General features: G+C 36.1%; 1 protein-coding gene across 2 annotated transcripts in view; it reads right to left on the bottom strand.

Annotated features, from left to right (window-relative positions):
* Positions 1 to 21,482, bottom strand: part of LOC131044885 (uncharacterized) — a 79,271-nt gene that overhangs the window by 42,001 nt on the left and 15,788 nt on the right. For both annotated transcript variants that reach the window (XM_057978359.2, XM_057978358.2), the window contains exons 3-6: positions 11,397 to 11,526; positions 10,408 to 10,895; positions 10,154 to 10,234; positions 9,930 to 10,028 (exon numbers count right to left, since the gene is read on the bottom strand). In XM_057978359.2, the coding sequence (XP_057834342.2) occupies positions 9,930 to 10,028; positions 10,154 to 10,234; positions 10,408 to 10,895; positions 11,397 to 11,526 (798 nt within the window). The remainder of the gene's footprint in view (positions 1 to 9,929; positions 10,029 to 10,153; positions 10,235 to 10,407; positions 10,896 to 11,396; positions 11,527 to 21,482) is intronic.

Consider the following 21,482-nt stretch of genomic DNA (forward strand, 5'->3'; position numbering starts at 1 on the left):
ACAGCAGTAGCATCTTTGTTCTTGGTGGTATACATGGGGATGTGCTGAATATGTATACTTAATTATGAAGCCTAATAATGTTGTTATGCAGAATTTAGTAGTAATATTAATATAGACTGCAATATGTATGGCAGTCATACTTAATTTCATATATATTCATGTAATACATGAGAAGTTAGTATACTTATAGTCTGAATCATGTTATTATTGTCAATATTTAAGATGGGAATGAGTTGTTTCCAAGAGGGGCAAACTAAATCCAGCCAATAGGATGATTCCCAAGATAGGATAGGGATCAGCGTCCTGTAAATCTTGAGGGCATAGTCCCAAGATAGGGTAAGGGCATGGATCTGTGAACTTTCAGGGAGCCTATTGATTTTGGTATCCAAGCGCTTGGTAACACAGTCATCTCCTCCTTCCTTAAAACTGTAGTAGTAACAAGGATTGAACTTTGCATTAAGAATTATAGATGATACAATTAATTATCTAATAATAGAATAAATTGCCTAGTATGGTGGATTGACAATTTATTCATGAATAATTGATGAATTATTTAAAGCTATGGAGTATCACAAATTTGATTTATGTTAAGGAAAGAGCTAAAAAATAAAGTTGTCTCATAATCAATTTAGTTATTTAGTTTAAGTCATAAGTATATTGAAATAAATTAATTACTGTTATAACAGGCCTAAACTTAGTAGGGGCCATTATAATGTTTTCCAAAAGAATTAGTAGGGCTAGAACCTTCCTCTAACCTGACCTGTCATTTCCATCTAAAATCCCTAAAAATGATTTCATTGTCTGAACAAGAGAGTGTGTTCACCTGGTGGTGTACGGCAACAAGTAATCGGCCAGCAATGGACATAAGGATATAACCACCTCTGATACATAGCACGATAATGGTTTGCTTTTGATGCTGGTATTGGGAGTTTTGAGCAAACAATATTCTAAATGCTGTGTTGCCCGAATATTGATAATTGCGTTTTTTCAGACCATAGATATAATCTTCTGGCAAGTTTCAAATAATAATTGGTAACATTTGAAAAGCTTTTCAACTAAAAAGTGCAACAGAACAATGAGATCTTCCTTTTTTAACTAGAGGCCTTCTAACTCCTTGCATACCATCATTAAGGTGTCCCAATCTTTATTCTCATTCTAGGAGATGTGGATCTACTTTGTTTCTGCATTAGAGGCATTCAAACTTCATAGCCTCTAGTCAGGATTATGGGGTCAGCCAGAAATCACTAGTTTCTTCTCTACCACCACAATATCATTGGCCTTGGATGCTGGAAAAGATTCCAGGAAATTCCCTTACTTCAGCCTAGGATTGTCCACCCAAGCCACATCCACCCTGCCAATTCTCTGACCAAATAATTAGTTTGCATTGACAATTTGCAATTATTAATAATGTTATCAGTTCTTTTGGTCCAACCTCTGCTAGATATAGGTGACAACATTATTTTCCATTCTTAGCATCATAGCTTCATCGATTCATAGAGTAGGGTTTTCCTACCTTGGTTTTTCTCTATTGTAGTTGATTATAATTCCAAGTCCCATTGACCCACGTTAGACATTTGTGGATGGTAAAAAAATTTCTTTCTTTCAATTATATTCCTAATGGCACCAATTTCCCTTCTCATAGGCCAAATATTGTATTTATTCAATTACATATATGTCTCCCTTCTAACCATGGCCAGGTACCTTATCCTCAGGGTTTGATCATGTGAGAATTCCTATTAATAAAATTTATTTTGAAACATGTGTGATGCCCATTATGGACATAAACCATGATGACTAATAGAGTGACAGAAATAAGCCATATTAATGCCGTCGTGATCAAAAGAAATTACTTGGAGCCAGAGGGATGTGCATTGAGGCATTTCCCAAATACAGACACTAAAAAATGCATCAAAGGTTGAAAAGCACTGAACCTAAGGAATACAAAGTAGATGAACCCTTGAGAATGTAGAAAGTTAGCTATTTAAGCAAAGTTCTGGTAGGTTAACATTTTGCAAAAAACATAAAGATTTTGCTATTGAATTCAAGAATGGTAGCATTAAAGTTTTTCTTCCTCTTATTTTCATGGACTTCATTCCAGTAATGGCAAACTCTCAAAGCAGGTGCAAGAATATGCAAAATTTTAATTGAAGAGAATTACAAGTGACATCACCCCAGACTTTTAACCTTTAAAGTATGCTTTTGCTAATATTGACATCAAGCACCAGCCAAATAATGTCATCTAGAGAATGAATGGGCTCAGAGGGCCAAACTCAGCTATTCTATAGCATTAATGAAACCTTCTCCCTCATTCAAGAATGACAGCATTCAAGTTTTTCTTCCTCTTATTTTCAAGGACTCCACTCCAGTAATGGCAAACTCTCAAAGCAGGTGCAAGAATATGTAAAATTTCACTTGAAGAGTATCACAACTGACATCAACCCAGACTTTTATCCTTTTAGGTGTGCTTTTGCTATTGAAACTCCAATGATACAGCCAAGCCCATTCTCATGGCCTGCAATAATGCTAAGTCATGTTTTATGGTATATAATACTATCGAACAACCTCCAAAGATCTGTGAAATCTCCAAAATCATTAAATAATATTTACCAAATGCCGCACATCATTTTCTAGTAGAGCAAAGCAATCTAGGAAGATTGCCCACACTGCCATCCAAACCCTCCCCAAAACTTATGCACTTTTCCTCCTCGTCTTTGTCAGATTTCCAGAAGCATACAAACAAAACCATTAAGGGAAAGAACCAGAAGAGGATAGATGGATTTCTGAAGATATAGAATGAAGTTGCTGAAACATTTTTCTCTTTCTTCAATTTGAGCACTCAACTCAACATTCTATTTCCTGACGTGTTTGATGCAAGAGCTTCTCACAAGTCATACAATCTTGCATCACCCAAAAATATTTCTTTAATGTTTGTTTGTCTTTTGCAAGCTTTCTTTCTTGCCACAGGTGTCTTGTTATTATCACAGATCCATTTTCTTGCCGCAGTCCTTTGGTTGCTCACGAAAAGCTATAGTCAGTTATTATCCTGTGTAGTATCGTATTTAACTGTTGAACCTTGAACATCTCCATGTGTCCATTTTGAATTTTGTAAGCTATGGCATGTTCTTTTGTAAAGAGGAGATCTCACTTCTATGAACCAATGTATTTGAATTTTGTGCCAATTTGTAAGGTTCTCAATATATGTATTGATCACAAACAGGATTATTGGGCATAAAACCACATCTGTAGTTGACACCATTTTACTGCATAAAAGTATCCCTATAAAAGGAGGACAAATCAGTTGATGAAAAGTAGTCAAGGGCAGAAAGAGAAGATTGAAAATCAAACGTCAAAGAGAGTAGTGAATCTTAGCATGTAATTCTTGTGAACAATTATATTGCGCATGGATTCATTATAACTTATTCAAATGAATATATATTCTGAGCCAACCTGTTGTTTTAAGATTAAGCTTCTATTGTGTACTCTTGCATTGGGTTTTCAATTTCTGTGATTACACTGCATGAATAGACTAGCTTTCCTATGTGTCATTCTTTAAATGATATTTCTGAATCACTACCTAATATTGCTTCCACATTTATCACATATAAGTTCCAACAACTTAGAGTGCTGTTCCCCAAACATCTCCACAAAATTGGATCAGTACCCAAATTAAAATAGAAAGCATGACTGCATGTCACAATGTACCTTTAAAAAAGATTCATAAGCAAGGGCCATATTCTTCTAGTATATTTCCATTGCATTTCCAACAAATTAATAAAAGTTGTGTGACCCTATGTGACATCAATTACAAGTTCTCCTCAAGCAATAGATTATATGTTGTAATCAAGCAAATAATCAATAGTGACCATATAAAACCATGTACCATGAATGAGCAGAGGCATAGGTTTGAAACTACGTCACAGGGGCCACCAAATTTCAGTCATGAAGTTTGAAATTCGGCAAAGTTCAAAAAATTACAGAAAAATCATTGAAATTTGCTTCATATTCATTGGATTAAAAGGCTCAATATTTTTCAGAAAAATGTTTTCTTCGCATTTTTAGCGGCTTTTTAAGGTTCGGGAGGGTTTTTCCAGCCATTTTATAGGGTTTGGGATAGATGACACATTCAAATCACTGTACACTTGTAAAGAATCTATAAAAAATTGCAAGCCCTTTTCGAAAACTCTGCAAACCGCATTTAAAAACAGAAACCGATGCCTATCATGATGAAGTCCCCCAACCTAGAGCTGGAAACTCATTTTGCAATCGTTGAGCCTTTGGCATTTAACATGTCCAATCTGGAGTTAAATACCAATGTGTATTTTCTGGTGTACTCATTAGTGCAGATGACCCATTTTGGAGGCGTCAGGATTAGGAACTTGTCGAGCAAATATGCATGACTAATACGGTGGAGAATGCCTCGAATATCAGACTTAGTGAAAAAAACAGATTGTTTAACTAAAGTAAGAATGCATCTAGCAAAACAGCAAGAAGAAACACTCAATGTTGCCTCAAGATCCAGGTAATAAGTTCATATACTGTTTTATTCTGCTGAGCAATTAGTATTAACTTTAATATTTTAATATTTAATACAATTATATTTGAAGTTCAATATTTTTTATTTATTAATAAATATTATATGTTTAAATATTATTTTTAAAGTTCACTATTTTTTATTTATTATATAATATTATATATGTTTAAACTTTTATATTATTTAATTTTTAAATTATGAATTTAATTTTTATGATGATTTTCCTTAGTATATTCATACTAAATGCTATCTATGTGAAATTCTAAATTGAATTTTTATTTTATATTGTAAATATTTATATATATATAATTTTATATGTTTTTTTTTTAACAAATTCAAATCTATTTACCAATGTTAAAACTATTTTGATCATTTTGTGAATATTTTTTTAAAAATCAAATTTTATGAAGGCAAATGTAATCACAGTTGTTTTTTCAAAAAAAATCCCCTCATCAAATTCCATCCTATTGTTGCCAAACATGAACTCGAACACAAACCTTTTGACATAGGTTTGAGATATACCTTCACACCATGCAGAGACTTGCTAAGAATTGCCCTTTGTAACCCTATCTTTCAATAAGGCAGCCTTCAAAACCCAGCTATTTTGGTTGAATTTTTGAGAGTTCATTCATTCGTTGACTTTCCAACTTGAGATTGATCATGCAAGTGCGCAGGTGGACAGTGTATTGTGAAGATCTTGTATGCAAGGATTGAGAGTGAATCCATCATGTTTTTCACTTGACTTTGTTGTCCCTCTAAAATGTCTTACAGCTCTAAACAGACGTACACTTCTTAAGGAAACAATTGACTGTACTTTCCATATCATGGAAGCAAGCTCACAGACAAACACCAAGATACATTTCAAGATGAAAGCTAAAACTTGATAAAACCTGCATCATCATCCCTAAGGAAACTTTTCATTTTAAAGATGTCTAAATTGTCCATTTCAGAGCACCTAGTGTCCCTAGGCTCTATAGACCATGGAAGCTTGAGGGAGAGTGCTACTCTCTAAATATTGTACGAAAGTGTGATGTATCAATTTTTGAAGTATTCTGAACAGCATGCATTAAAATATTTCTGTGATTATGCTTGAATTTGTATATTATATAGCATCGCAACTTTCTGAAACTTTATGAACTTCCTAACTTTGGCACCTGTCACCTTATCAAACCTACAAAAAAATTTAACATTGTGTCAATGATATTTACTTTTATTTAATATTATGTATCTCTTTGTGTGTCTTTTCTGACTTATGAATATTCAAAGCTTTCTTCCATTTATTATGAATAAAGTAATAGTTTGAAGAACAAAGTAATATTTACCATCATAGATTTAGAGTCCACTGTAATGTCCCCTTCTGTAAAATGCCCCAGTTTGCCCTAGATTACAACTCTCAGCCAATAAGGGAGGGTTAGAGAGCAAGTACCTTTTATCTCCTTAAACAGGAAAACCAATTGATTACAAGATTACTTAACTAACTAAAGGAACCCCAATCATATCAAGCTAGGATGGTACTTGATAGGGTGTCTTTACAACCATTCCCCCTCAATCAAGCCACGGATAAGTAACTTGATAGGTAGGATGGGTAACTTGATAGGGTGTCTTTACAACCATTCCCCCTCAATCAAGCCATGGATGGGTAACTTGATAGGGTGTCTTTACAACCATTCCCCCTCAACCAAGCTTACCTTCTCCCACTCGTATGATTCCATCCATCACCATGGTAGAGAGGATAAGGATTTACCCCAATAGGATGCCCTAAGTCTAACCCTCCTAAGCCCAAAGGCAGAGCACCTTCACCCCCCTTTGGCCTCATGTGGACCCTGTCACACATATGAGGTGGCATGCTTAGGGGTGACCCAAACACCATTGCCCCTATTTAGGGACCCTTCCTTCTCTTACCATGATTGGGTAAATACATACATATAAATAAATTGTAAAGAACTTATATTTGTTACAATTACTGGCAGCCATGTTCTTAATTCAGCAGTAATTGCATAAGTATAATATTGATCTTTCACATCTATGTAATGATTAAATATTATTCAGTAAGTTAATTATCAAACAATGGTTGATTATTCTAAAGATCAGATGTTCTGTATAACCAGGAAGGAAAAATGCCAGATCAGCTTGTGCCTATTAATGCAATCATAGAAAGTTCTTACAGTTTGCTTGCCCTTTTATGTGTTTCGATTCTGCTGGAGTATTCTTCCCTTCTTCAATTCTTATTCCTTCAGGTTTTTTGTGTCGATTCCTTCTCCATATATATTAATAATACTACTAAATTCTGCATAAGAACATTATCAGGCTTCACATATTAAGCATACGTATTAAGCACATCCCCATGCATACCACCAAGAACAAGGATGCTACTGCCTGTAACTTAATAACAGTTCTGGTCTGATCTGATCAATGGTGATGTCACTAATTGCTTTTGATTCCTTCCCTTTATATCTCTCAATTTGAGGGAGAGATCACACCTCTTCATCATATATGCCCTTTGGCAAGAGACACACCCTTTCACCATTAGCACCCTTTGAAAGAGAGTAACTCTTCATTATGTCTGCCCTTCGAAAGGGGCACACCATTTCACAATCAGATCTGCACTTCTTATTTAAATCAGATCTGCACTTCTGATTCCCAAATTATCCCCCCTTCAAATGAGTTCTCTTCTCCCTTTTATACCTCATATTTGGGAGAGTCATAACTTATCATTTCATGCCTTTTGACCATTTATTAACTTAATTAAATTTTAATTATATTTAACTATATTCTTTTATGTTTTCATTTTAATTTTATTTTTATTCTTTTGAATAATTAATATTTATTATTAGATTTTATTCCAAAATGAGACATTACATCCACTGTGCTCAAATACCACATCATATGCATCAAAAATTTCAGATGGCCTGGATAAACAAAATGATGAAAGCCATGCAAAAGCAAAAGCAAACCATACAAATGCAAGTTCAGAATCATTACAAAATATGGGGTAAGTGATGGAAGGTCTGTATAAATATGGATATCCCTATAAGCAAGGATACAGAATCCTCTCTCCCCTCCACCATCTCATATTTTTCAGAAGCAAAACCAATAGGCTTCGACTTGAAAAATAAAATATCTACTCAAATATGTCTCAAGACAGTTAATGTTACTTCCAATTATGTGAATTAGCAACACAGTTAAAGTTCAATCAATGGTACATAATTCGTTTTGAATGGTACAATAATATCCAAACCATAGATTTAGACTTTGCATGATGCAAGTGCAGTTGACTTACTTGCCAGCAGGTTTGGTAAATTGCAGGCTGGAAGTCATGAGTACTCGGCCAGTCCATGCTGAAAACTTGCCCAATGCAGAGTTTTTGCTGAGTATTTACAAATTAACTGAATTTAAACATTTTTTTAACTTGTTGAGATTTTGCCAAGTCCCCAAGTCAAAATTGGGTGTGCAAAGTTTTGCCAAGACATGAGTTGTAAGAACACAATTAAAACATTTTCAAACCAAAGTAAAAAAAATTCCAGAACCAATAAGCACTCAATACAGACCTAAAGCCACAGTGAATAAACATTTGCCCATCAAAAGAACATACTATCCTCATAGAAGCGTTTCAACAATGGCTAACACTTGGGCAAACAGATGCTGTCAACACTATAGAGAAAAAAGGGCTAAAAAAGTGTGGTTGCTAAGAATAGCCAACCTTCCTAAGAGAATAGATTGAACACTAAGGTTTGTACAAGGCCTGAAACATTATATCCTATAATCCATAATTCTGAAGTCCTAAAATCAGAGAAGCCCATAACTTCAACCCTCAGAAGAAAAAAAAATTAAACAACCTCCTTGTAAATAAATTGATATGGAAATTTGGGTTCTGCTGCTCGTATAGAACCATGCTGATTGTGAAGTTGAAGTGTACTAGATCAAAGGATCTGATAAAGCGCATTCTACATTCAACTTATTGATATGTTCATATAAGGAATGATCTATACAGAAATATACCCCAATGTGTGCCTAGACATAAGAAAATCAACAGCAATATCTTTGTAAGATGTAACTCATGGATGAAGCCAATGCAAGGTCTTTGCTTCAGCTGATTTATGATAATCATTATGCTCTAGGGAAGATGAAACACAATTTGTACATAGATTTTAAATATAAGTTGAAAGAAAAAACTAAACGAGAGAAATTAAACCACTTATTTTGGGAAAGCAACCAAAGCTTGTTGAACATATGCTTCAACTACCATATCATGTGACAGTGGACATCATGGTTCCTAAAATGTAAAGACAGTAAACAAAATAACCAATGGTATAATTAAAAATAGTCATCACATACATAGAAATGTAATAAAACGAAGATCACAACAGATAGCTCTATCAGTACACCAAAACCACTCCAGATGCATTATCATTTATCAGAAAGATGTCTCTTGCTATCATAATTAAAGCCTCAAAATATGTTGAATGTATGCTTTGACTAAAATACCATGCAACAGAGGATACCAGGGTTCCTAAAATGGAGAGACAGAAAAATGAGTAACTAATGGAACAACTAAAAATACTCATCATATCCAAATTCCACACAAATGTGATAAAGTTACCACAGATGTCTCTATCAGTAGACCAAAATCACTCTAGATTCTTATCATTTTTGAATTTCTAAGATAATAGGGTCACAGCTTAAGATATTCACCCTGGAGTAAAATATTAATTAACTAAAGGAAAAAACCCCAACCAATGGCATTACCAAATTGACATGGCGAGAAAAAGCATGCAACATTATAACCAAAGCTCCATGACATGAGTAGAAGCATCTTGCCTCAGAAGGGTTGCAAAAAATGTCAACATACAACGAAAAAATGTCACCATATCCATACATGTGACAAAAGGGAGGTGACAGAAGATGGTTCTTTCAGTATGCCAAATTATTCTAGATGCACTCTCATTTTCAGACAGATGCCTTTTGCTACCATATTTAAAGGCTCAAATAAAAATCTCTGTTATAGCCTATAACCATATAAAAGGGTTGCAGGTTAAGATATTCAACTGGGCGTAATATTTTAACCAACTATAGAAAGAAAGACCTCAAACAAAGCCACTACCAATTTAACACAATGGCAAGGTAAAGATTGAGAGGTTATAACCAGATTACTATGCCACAAGCAGAAATATCTTGCATCAAAAACGAGGTCACAAAAATCATTGCGGTTTTCACTCAAATTCCTAAATCCAACAGAAAAATAATAAATGATAAGTGACATGAGTACCTACAAACAAATACACAAAAAAATATTGTGAAAAATCCTACTTTGACATACGCATTATCATATTTATCATCTCTATTGTAATTCCAACACAAACAAATACACATCCAAAGAAATTCTATAGAGCCAACTTACTCTCTGAGCACCACTTTGAAATCTACGGAAGTAGCTGATAAGCTCCTCCCTTCTCAAATCCTCATCATAAACTTTCCTCTTAACAGAATCTAATAAGACCTGAAAATGTGTTCTACAAGTAAGTCGTACAAATAATTATAAGATGACAAAAACAAATTTGGAAACCTCAAATGTCTTATCATACAATTTTGAGTTCAATTAACCAGCTCAAACAGGAATTCAACCTCATATGCATTTTGGAGTTTCTTGAATGCTTCCTCTGCTTTTACATTGCCCATATTTTTGTCAGGATGAACCAGCATTGCCTGTCCAATCAGATCGATTAAAAATTAACAATGGTTAAGATTTGACACCATAACATACCGACAAAATAATAGGTTTACACATATCCATAAAGTTGGCCAGGTTTCCAAACTTGTAACACAAAATTGAACCTGTTTTCTTTTAAATTTGAATAGGTAATGTGGTAGACAAATACCTTTTTCCTGTATTCTCGCTTCAGGACAGCAACATCTATATTGTCATAACGAGAAAAACCCAGCACAGCATAATGGTCAGGGCTATCCAAAAGTCGGATCACCTCTTCTTCAGAAGTAAGATCTCCTCCACCCAATCCACTAGTTGAAGGACTTGCATGGCTATCCACAGACTGGCTGCTCTGAGAGCTTTCTCCAAAAGACCTATAAGAAGCAAAATTGCCTTGTTCGCTTGAACCACCAAATCCAGAACCATTAGCGGAACTTCTTGTACCACCATTAGTTGCACCCGTTTGTTGAGCAAAACCTTTCCCCTTACTTTCATTTGCACCACTCTTCAGAATGTAAATCAATATGTCACCAGATATGAAGGCCAGGTTCATAGAGATAATGATGCCAAGCCATCCAACATGACATTTAGCACAATAGATGGAATACAGAATTGTGATTAATAAGGCTATGTGTTCACGGTTCAGAGCAAAAATGATACCTGCCCATTCAACATTAACAACAGGTATGACTCACATTTTCCATCCTACCATTGGACAAAAATCTGTGCACGAATCTTATCAACTTTAGCATCCATGAAAGTCAATTAGAATTTAAGGTAGTCCAGTTACATTTCAATTTGCTTATGCTTAGCAGGAAGCTGTAAGTGAGTGACTTGTTTTAATGCCTATAATATATTACTAAACGAGATAATGTTTTCAATAAAAAAAGGAATTACAATCTGGCCATGTTTTGTGTTTCTTAGCAGATCACCAACAGAAATACACTTCAAGTAAAGCTTTATGAGTTTGTATTGAGCTTAAGCACAACACAATCCTCCTAACTTGAAAGAAACAGCATGAATAGGCATTTTATACAGAAATTTATCTTCCACTGTCAAATGCAAACTGAAAATCTACAGTTAATCTGCCTAATTTATAGTTGCAAAGACAAGGCCAGTTGTGTTATAAGAAAGGCATCAATTTGCAAAAATTTGCACTACCTGCAATTATCATCACTGAACCTGTCATCCAAAAGCTGCCATGCATCCATAGAACCAGAGCCCCCAAAACAGCTGTTATTGAAATTGCAGCGGTGTAACCAACAAAAAATGCTACTACACACACTGCAGCCTGAATCAATCAATCCATATAGTGTCAGAATTACAGGTGAAAAAAGTCAAGAAAATTAAAGACATTATTTGAATGATCTGCAAAGATTAGAAGAATCGAGGAGTTTCTTATATATCAAATGGCTCAAATCCATGAATATGGTTAGGATGTGTGACACAAACTGTGTAGAAAGATGCTTAAAATTGTCAAGAACCTTACGAATTCTATGAAAGATTCAAGAGAATTTGAATGGACTAAAGATACTTCTAAAATAAAATATCAAGCACAAAACAAAACAGTAGACATTTCCAAAGGTTCTAATCAAATGGCATACGACCAAATGCAAAATGATAGCCCAGCATCATGAAAACTCTTCTAAGCATCATAAAATGAAGATTTAATGAACAATATAAAATTTTATGAAATAACTACAAAACAAAACCCTATCTGCAACCCATCGTGATGAAAATCAACACCAGAAGTATTCAAAGAAGTCACCAGTAAGTTGTTGTGCTGGGATACACACACAAACAGTCGATAAATATTGAACTTGGAGAAATTGTCAACAACATAGATTACAATGTAGACATCATATTACAAAAATCATGTTTCGCGGTCTCATTTAGGATACCATCAAAATCATTGTCACTGGCCGTCACAATTCTTTATCAGTTAAAAGTTTGCAAAAAGACCAAATTGTCAACTCTTTTCAAGTTAGAAAAAACATATAATTTCCTGCCAAGTTTCAAAATAAATTTTTATCAGTAATCAAAGGATTATTCATCAAATGCATCATCACATGAACCAAACTAAATGGGAATTGGTAAGACAAATAAAAGCACTAATAATCAAATGGGAAACATGATAATGATTAAAAAAAAATTGCAACTATGGATGACTCAAGAAAAATAAGAACCAAGCCAACTCAAGATTTTGGCCATAAGATCAGTTCTTCTCTATAATGCTGCCCTGTTTGCCTTTGTTTTTTTTCTTTCAAATGTGTTTTGCAATAGTTTTGAGGTGACAAATTAAGTGCAGGTAATAAAATAAATTGAAGCAAAATTTAACAACTCAGAAAATTGACAAAATTGAGAAATGTATGAAGCTGAAAATTCCAGATTTTGTTTCTGATCTGAAATTAAACTTTTTCCCAAAAGTAAGAGTGACCAAGAGCATTAAAAAGCATTACACATCTAATTCAAACGTACCCAAAAAATGCAGCAATAAAATAGATTGACTGGTATTGAAATCAGCTAACTGGAACTTGTAGTTTGGATGCCAATCTTCAATAACTTCTCCAAAAGTCATGAAATGGATAGACATAGTAGTGCAGACCCTAAATGCCTCCAAACAGCAATGCAAACCTCTTCAAACCCCAAGCACCACCTTCCTTTATGCTCACACCACTCCCTAGGTGGTACAGCCAACAAATAAAGGAAATAAATCTGCAAATAATTCTTTCAATCTGCACCTACAAGATACAACTGAAATCTTTCATGATGAAGCCCGATGTGATCTCTGTGTGAAATCACAAAGTAATCCTCCAGATTGGATCTTTCACCAACATAGAAGATGTTCCTTGCAAGGGTTTTTGTCCTCAAAAAGCCAAAGCTTGAGCTAAACCAAATCCAACTCAAGAAACCACATAGGGTTTTCTCAAAGAGAAATATTAGAAATAATAAACGCAACATACCAAATAAGCTCTCAATTCCCCTTTTTATAAGCCTTTTAGGGAACTTTCTAGAAACTCTTTTTTAAAATCACTTTATTAATTTATTAAACCTTTTAACTCCAAAAAATGATTTCATTTACTTTTAATACATTTCTAGCACTTAAAAGTCATTTTTAAACATCCCGTCATTAGAAACTTTCCATTCTCTTTCAACAAGCTATAACACTGAGGTGCCTGATAAATAAATTTAATTTAAAAGGCAACTATTGTCACAAAAGTTTGCACCTTGCGATGATCAGACTTGATCATCAACATCAACCTTGTGAAACATTGAATCAACCTCCAAGTGTGGGACCTTGTGCCTATCGAGGTTGAATCTCCAAAGAAGGTCGGCCTCCTTTCCAAACCAAATGCAAAGTGTTGGACCAACCCAACACTAGTAAAACGAATCTATGATTTGACAGGCAAAAGGGAGAGAGAGAGAAGGGTTGCTTGAAAGAAAGGAAAGAGGTTTGCAACTAGACTAAAATGATGATCTTCCCTACCTATAATTGCACAAAACACAAATAAAACCACCCAAGACATGCACAAGATTCTATCCTAATTAGCTTCCAAAATGCAAAGTGAAGGTTAGAGTTGCAAGATAGCTGGAGGAACTGATCCAGTTCATGGATGATATCCACAAGGGATCAACACAATCATCTATACTAAGGAAACAAATTAAAATACATTCAAACAAAAAGGTAAAAACATTACACAAGTTGAAAGAACTGAATGAAGACAAAACAGGCAAATTCTATTCATGCAAAGACAAAGCAGATTTTTACAAGTGCAAAGAAACATAGTTTTATGCAGAAGAGAAGAAAGATCACTATAACAGGGTTACAAAATTGCCTTTATAGCTCAGGCATAACTCAGATGAGTACAGTTAAGAAACCCTAACCTTGGTACAAAATATTAGAGAGGAGGACGAATCAGATCGACAAGCTGATCTGATTGTGTGCAAGGACAGCTCTGAAAATATCTTCCCCACTTGGGAAGAAGCAAAACCCCTCTACAGAAAGAGAGCTCGACGCATAATGGGTCTGAGATGGTATCAGCAGGAGCAAAAGTCCTCATTATGCATTGAATGGGCATGGGCAGTGTCTAAAACGGCCTACATAAGTCATGTCTAGAGTAATGGTGAAGAAATCCGATGGTTAGATGAAATCTGATTGGATCTGGAGCGTCAATCGAGCAAAGAAGATCGTCTCGACCATTGGGTCAACAACCACCGCCTGTAGAAGAGTTTAAAAGCCAACGGCTCAAAGAAGATTGAATGTTGACCATCGATCTGAGAGATTTGCACAAAGATGGCGCACGAGATCTCTCCATGTAAGCATCCATTAGGCCCAATGCAAGATTAAAACATGGTCGTCGAATCGAGCCTTTATGAAAATCCGACGGCCCCGGATATCTGACGTGGCAAGCCGGGTCCACATCCTCTTCATTGTTTCCCTGCGAGCTCCCTTGGAACCTTGAAAATTCACCGCGGGATGGCAGAGCTATATTCCTTGTTATGTTACCTCGCGAGGTCTTGTCTCTGCATCAAAATCTCTCGCGGGATGGTGGGGAAGAGGTATTTTACTTGCCCCATGAGGTCGCGCTAACCCTTTAAAAACTGTTGCGTGGTGGCAGGGAGTGCCTTTGTCTTTCTTATTGTTTACCCTACAAGACCCATTCAGACTCCACATTTGGTCCACGGGATAGCAGGAAACCCTACCTCCTACGTTTTGGTTACCGCACACAACGAAACTGATTCATTGAAAACTGTTGCGGGGTGGCAGGATGACTATCCGGCCAGCCCACAATTTACCCCGTGGCACCCATTGATTGACCGCTTTCGCCTTGCCAAATGGCAGGGAGCATCACCTGCGCCATGTGTTTTCTACCCACGACCAAACTGCTTCCTCAAAATCCCTTGCAGGATGGCGGGGAAGCCTGTCGCTCTCTTTGTTTTCTTACCCCGCAAGCCGCCCTTAGGCACATTGAAATGCCTGCGGGGTGGCGGGGAACACCTTCGCTCATCTTACTTTTGTATCCCACGCCCGTCTTTCTTTCCTCCAGGTAGCATCGCTTATTACCCTGTTGCGCCAAAGTGGAAGATTGGAACAGGGAACAAAAGTGGAGGTGTTCCTATTCGATGCGACAAAGCAATAACAAGGAACTTTGCCATCCAGTAGCAAGTGAAAAGGGAATGGTCTCGTCATGGAGAAGGGACCCTCCAACCGATGGAAAGACCATCTGACCCGATCAACTCAAAAATAGAACTTGGAGCCTGAAAAAGAGTAATACGGCAAAACAAACTCCTCTCTTTTGCCGCCAATACAGTGCGCATAACACGAAGGTTATGCGAAATATTACTCAAGCCTGATGAAGTTGACACAGAAATAGTCAACAGCAGCCTTAGTAAAAATAATTAAATATAGCTCAATAATACACTCAATTAGCGACAATGGTCCAAATGCATCGGAATTGAAATTTGAATGCATAGGAGTGATCCCGACAATGAAAGATGATAAACAGACTTAACTAACTTTCTAAAAATAGACGCTCCCTTCAAGAATCTTGGAGCCCAATACAAAAGTCATAAATAACATCTAAAAGCATCATATGACTCCTATAAACCACTTGAGCTCACTAGTAACATCAAATTACCCCTTTGAACAAACAGAAACAAACCCACAAGCTTAAATCCCCGGAAATAAGATCTCGCCGCAAAGCCCAGGCCGGATCTCATAATATTGGGTAGAGGGCCCTCCACTTGTAAATTCTCGGTTCATAATTCCCCGCTGTTGTCCACGGGTACGATCGAACTTATACATTCTTATGGATTATCACCAACAACAAAATCTACTGAGATTGGAGCACCCACCTGCTACGGCTCAAATTAGGTAGGCCATCACCCCCTGCAGGGAAGATATAGTTGGGTTGGGAATAGGCCCTACTATTTGAAGGGCAGAACTGGCGGAGGACAAAAGTATAATGCAGCGTAGAAGCTCAAAGATCACAGACGTAGGTTACTGGGTGGGTGGGATCTATAGTATTGGTACTTGTTCGAAAGAACCTCTTCATGGGCCCTACTATTCTATGGGGATCTCAATTCATTAAGTCTTGAAAGTTGGCTACTGAAATGCGCCCGATCGGGGATCCATGGATCACAGACAGAGGTCTATGTACGAATGCCCTCGATCCATACTAAGAAGAGAGATTCAATTCACTAGAATATAGAAGAGCAACATTACGATGTAAAGTCATTATCTCGGAGAAGGAAAGCTTGCCTTTCCATTCATTCCCGGTGTGACGCCTCCGGTTCTCTGCAGGGGTGTTGGCGTTATCACTCAAGAACTATAGTTCCTGATTGTGCTTCACACATATGCTTCGTTCACCAATTACACAGTGACTCACTCACTCTTAGTAGATGGAAAGACTCCCCGGGTCGCTCATTCTTGTTCGTTCTCCTAGAATGATAGGAATAGGGCTCTTCCTTCACTATAGCCGGTTGGGTTTAGCGATGAAGAGCAGCCTGCCCGATCAACCCTATCCATATCCATCTGGAGAGGACTATCTTCTATAGCTCTTTGAGGCACCAAATACCTTCGACCTAGTGCTACTCTCCCTCTCCTATCTTTTGGGAATGCTTTCAACAACAACTGCACTGCTAAAGAACCTAGAAATGAGGACATTACAGTCCATCCTTTCTAAAGATTGCTTGTCCCCAAGCAATGCCAATACAACCCTACAATCATTTGACCGATCCAAACTAAAACCAAGAACGATCCTTGGGTCCCAAGTCAACTTAAGAGATCTATAGCACCATCTGCACTAGGTAATTTTGTAGTGTCCATTTTCTAGATCACCTAATATTTTGCTCTAAATTCACAAATCCAATAAAACAAGGAACATAATATAGTTAGAGATATAATTTTCACTCAAGGATAACATAAGACAAATCCGTGTTGGAAATCTGCAATCATTTTAGACAAATATTAAAGATATAATCCATAACATAAATCCATTACTAGGGTTAAAAACATATATTCATAAACAGATAACAAATCTAATCTACTATGTGGGGTTCAACCATAAAGAGTTAGAATAAGGAGACACGATAGGGTGCCCAAAGAGATCCCCTACCCTAGGCCCAAGAGCAGATATCCCATCCCTCTTGGCCTCATGGCTTTTCGCCATCTCATATGAGGTGGTGTACCCAGTGAAGCATCCATAGTCGTTCTTCCTCATCATGCCATCCTTGTTCACCCTCTTATGATTGAGACTCCATTGAGTTTGTCTCAACAATCGATTAATGTAAAGGTTGAACGGGAAGTTGCGATAAAATGCCCCAAAATGATCCTCTACCCTATGCCCAAGAGTGGATATCCTATCTCTCTTGACCTCATGTGGCCTTTCGCCATCTCATATGAGGTGGTGAGCCCGATGAGGAGTCCAAAGTTGTTCCCCCTCCTTGCATCCCCCTTCCTCACCCTGCCATGATTGATTGTTGCAATTTGGAAATCATATTACTACTTATGTATAACAACAACGAATTAGAGTATCGCATCAAATATGATCTAATCACTTTAATGAAAACTCCTAATCTTCTTTGATGCCCTCTTGGAATGGTCAATTTGTTGTATGTCCTTCCCTCAACTGCGGGTGAGCAGTCATGTCTGTTCATGAAGTCACAACATTCTTTGCAAGAAACATCCCTTCATATCCCGCCCTTTGCCTTTTCATTAACCGTTGGAGCCTTGTGTGAATCGCACCTTATTAGTGTTTAATAATATATTAAACTAGGCATAAATCGATATACAAATTGTTCGAATCATTATGTGAGATCGCTGCCATTGATGTTATCATATAGGTGTCTTATAGAGAACACTCCTTAGTGAATTCGCTTCTCATAAATATTATCAATTTCTGTAACCCAAGTTGATCACTTACTCTTGCTATTGGTTCAAGTTGAGATTCAAAAATTTATTAAGTCTTGACTCTTGATACAAGACAATTTTCTCTTGTTAACAATGGTGTGAGTATGGGTGTCATGGCAAGGGCATGACAATATGCCCTTCCCGAGATTGCTTGTTATTGAGCAATTTAAGATTTGGACGATTGAATATCTCAATCCTTGCCAAGTTACATCTTTCATAGATAGACCCTTCCATTTAACTAGGTATTGCTCAATAGTTTTATCCCTTAATCTTTTCTTTCAAATGTTAAGAATGGTCTCTGGTTCCAAAATCAACTTGCCTTCTTCATCTTGTGGTAGCAATTGTGAACATAGGGTATTATGTTGTCAAAATACCTTTTTGGGGCGAGACCCATTAAACACATTGCGATTCCTACTATCTATAGGCAGTTCCAACTCGTGAGCAACTTCTCTTATTTTCCTCAAAATTTTGTATGGCCCATAAAACCTTGATTTAAGTTCTTGGCCCCACTCACTTTGATTGATGATTGTTTATATGGTTGCAATCTTAAGGAGACCAAGTCCTTGATCTCAAATGTCCATTCGGGTCTTTTTAATCCGCATATATTTTTTGCTGATTTTGTGCTTGATGTAGGTTGCCCTTGAGTGTATTCATGATATTTAAATTCTATTATATAAAAATTTTAGCTCCTAGCACACGACTCTCTATGAGGATCAAATCTCCAAAGGATGTTGCTTCATATCCATATAATGCTTGGAAGCGACTCATCCCTATAAACATATGGTGGTTGGTATTGTAGTAGTACTCTCCCAAATGTAACCATTTAATCCATGCATTTTGTTGCCTGATGACATAGTTCATTAAGAATCCCTCCAACCATTTCTTAACAATCACTATTTGCCCATTTGTTTGCAGGTGATAAATGGTGTTGGGGGTTAGTCCTATACCGATTCATTTGAATAGTTCTTGCCAAAAATAGGTTGAAAAACGGTTGTCTCGATCACTTACAATATTTCGAGGTAGACCATGAAGTCTAAAGACTTCTTTGAAGAAAATATCAACTGCTTGAGGAGCTCTAAAATCTATTGATATGGCCATGAAGTGTGCATATTTGGTTAGACGGTCTACTTCCACATATATGCAATCCTTGCCTTGTACCTTAGGTAGTCCAATTAAGAAGTCTATAGAAATGATTTCCCACTTCTAATTAGGTAATGGGTTGCATAAGACCTGATGGGAATGTATATTCTTCTTTATTCCTTGGCACACCCACCATTCCCTAGTCTGTTTTAGTACATCTCCTTTGAGACTTTTCCATGAAAATCTCTCCCTAATTTGTTTGTAAGTATTGTAGTATCCTTGATGCCCAAACAAGGGATTGTCATGGTAGGTTTTAAGAATTTCCTTTTTTTATCTTTGACCCATAAGTGATGTATATTTTGTCTTTGTAAAGGATGAGGTCATCAATGACTCGGTATCTTTCATCTTGTACCTTTCCTTCTAATATGTCATTTGAGAGTGCATCCTTAGCATATTTTGTAATTATGGATGTTTTCCATTCTGTGGATATTGTTGTCATAGAGGCAAGGTGGGGTCTTTGTGATAAGGTGTCCGCTACAACATTATTTTTTCCATGTCGAAAATAAACTCAACATACCATATGAGCTCTTAATTCCCTTTTTTATAAGCCTTTTAGAAAATTTTCTAGAAACTACCTTTTAAAATTACTTTATTGATTTATTAAGCCTTTTAACTCAAAAAACTGATTTAATTTACTTCTAAAACATTTCTGGCACTTAAAGTCAATTTTAAGAATCCTATCATTTAAAACTTTCCATTCTCTTTCCAACGAGCTATAACACTGAGGTGCACGATAAATAAATTTAGTTAAAAAGGCAACCTTAGTGAAAATAATTAAATATAGATCGATAATGCACTCAATTAGTGCCAATGGTCCAAATGCATCAAAATTGAAACCTGACTATGTAGGAGTGATCCTAATGATGAAAGATGATAACCAAACCTGACTAAGTGACTTTCTAAAAATATAATCTCACTCCAAAAATCTTGGAGCCCAAACCAAAAGTAAAAAAAAAACATCTGAAAGTGTCATATGACTCCTCTAAACCACCTGAGCTCACTAGTAACATCAAATTACCCCTATGAACAAGCTGAAACAAACCCAAAAAGTCAACAAAAACTGCATTGCTAGAGAACCTCGAAATGGGGACATTACATTATCTGATAAATTCTTGAACAAATATTGAGTTAGAAATTCTTCTGCCAAAATCCAAATAATATTGAAGGAGGATTTTGAAGTTTATTAAAGCAGAATTGTGATTAGTCACTATAAAGAATTTTGGTGGTTAGATTGCAAGCAATAATAATGAAGTTTGCACATCCAAGTTTCCAATCAAACAATTAATAATCTCAAGAATGTTGTACACATAGAAATAAAATTGTAATAAGATGTGTTATCTTTAGTGTCTAAGAATGATTGTAATAAAACAGACAAAAGCATCGTATATGTTATGTATCATTGTCTCTTTTAATTTTGCTGGTTAGACACTGTTGGTTGCACTCAAGATTCACATTGTAGTTAGAAAAATGTACTCAATGTGGTTGACCAAAGTTACATATTCGATGTTGAGTAGAGGCCTTGTCCTATCCTATTATATGTGAGCTGTTTTACTGAGGTTTTCTATCTTGTGGATAAATGGCTTATTTATATTGCACATATTAATCTGGTTCTATGGTAAATAGTTTGGCTACAACTCTTATGCTACAAAAAATGTTGAAATTGTCTGATCAATGTATTCATGGTAGAGCCACATCAACGACAAACTAAATGAGGCCAAGACATCAATGAACTGAAATTGGTTATCTTATCCAATCATTATATTTTTGCTGGTATGTTTCTTTTTAAAAGTTTTATATATATAATCATGTGGAAACCTTTAGGAATAAGTTAAAAAAAATTGTCAATTTTAAAAATAAGGTATTATCAATACTCAAAAGAATTATTGATTGAAGGCATCATGACATGAGCCAAAATAAGAGGGAATTGACAAGACAAATAAAGTTTGGCACTTTTAATCAAATAAGTAACAAGACTATTATTGAAAAAGTAATTACAAGCCTGGATGACTCGAGAGAGATGAGAACCTATGCAGCTCAAATTCAACATTTCAACCCTAAGACCAGTTCTCTGATAGGTTCCTGGAATAATATTGTGCTAGAATAACTTCTGACAGTATCCAAAGAAGATCTACAAAAACAAAGTTTGAAGAAGAGCCTCAAGTTCATTAAAGAAGAATTGTGACTGCTCATTACTA

This window comes from Cryptomeria japonica, chromosome 1 (assembly GCF_030272615.1).
Source record: "Cryptomeria japonica chromosome 1, Sugi_1.0, whole genome shotgun sequence".
NCBI lineage: Eukaryota > Viridiplantae > Streptophyta > Pinopsida > Cupressales > Cupressaceae > Cryptomeria > Cryptomeria japonica.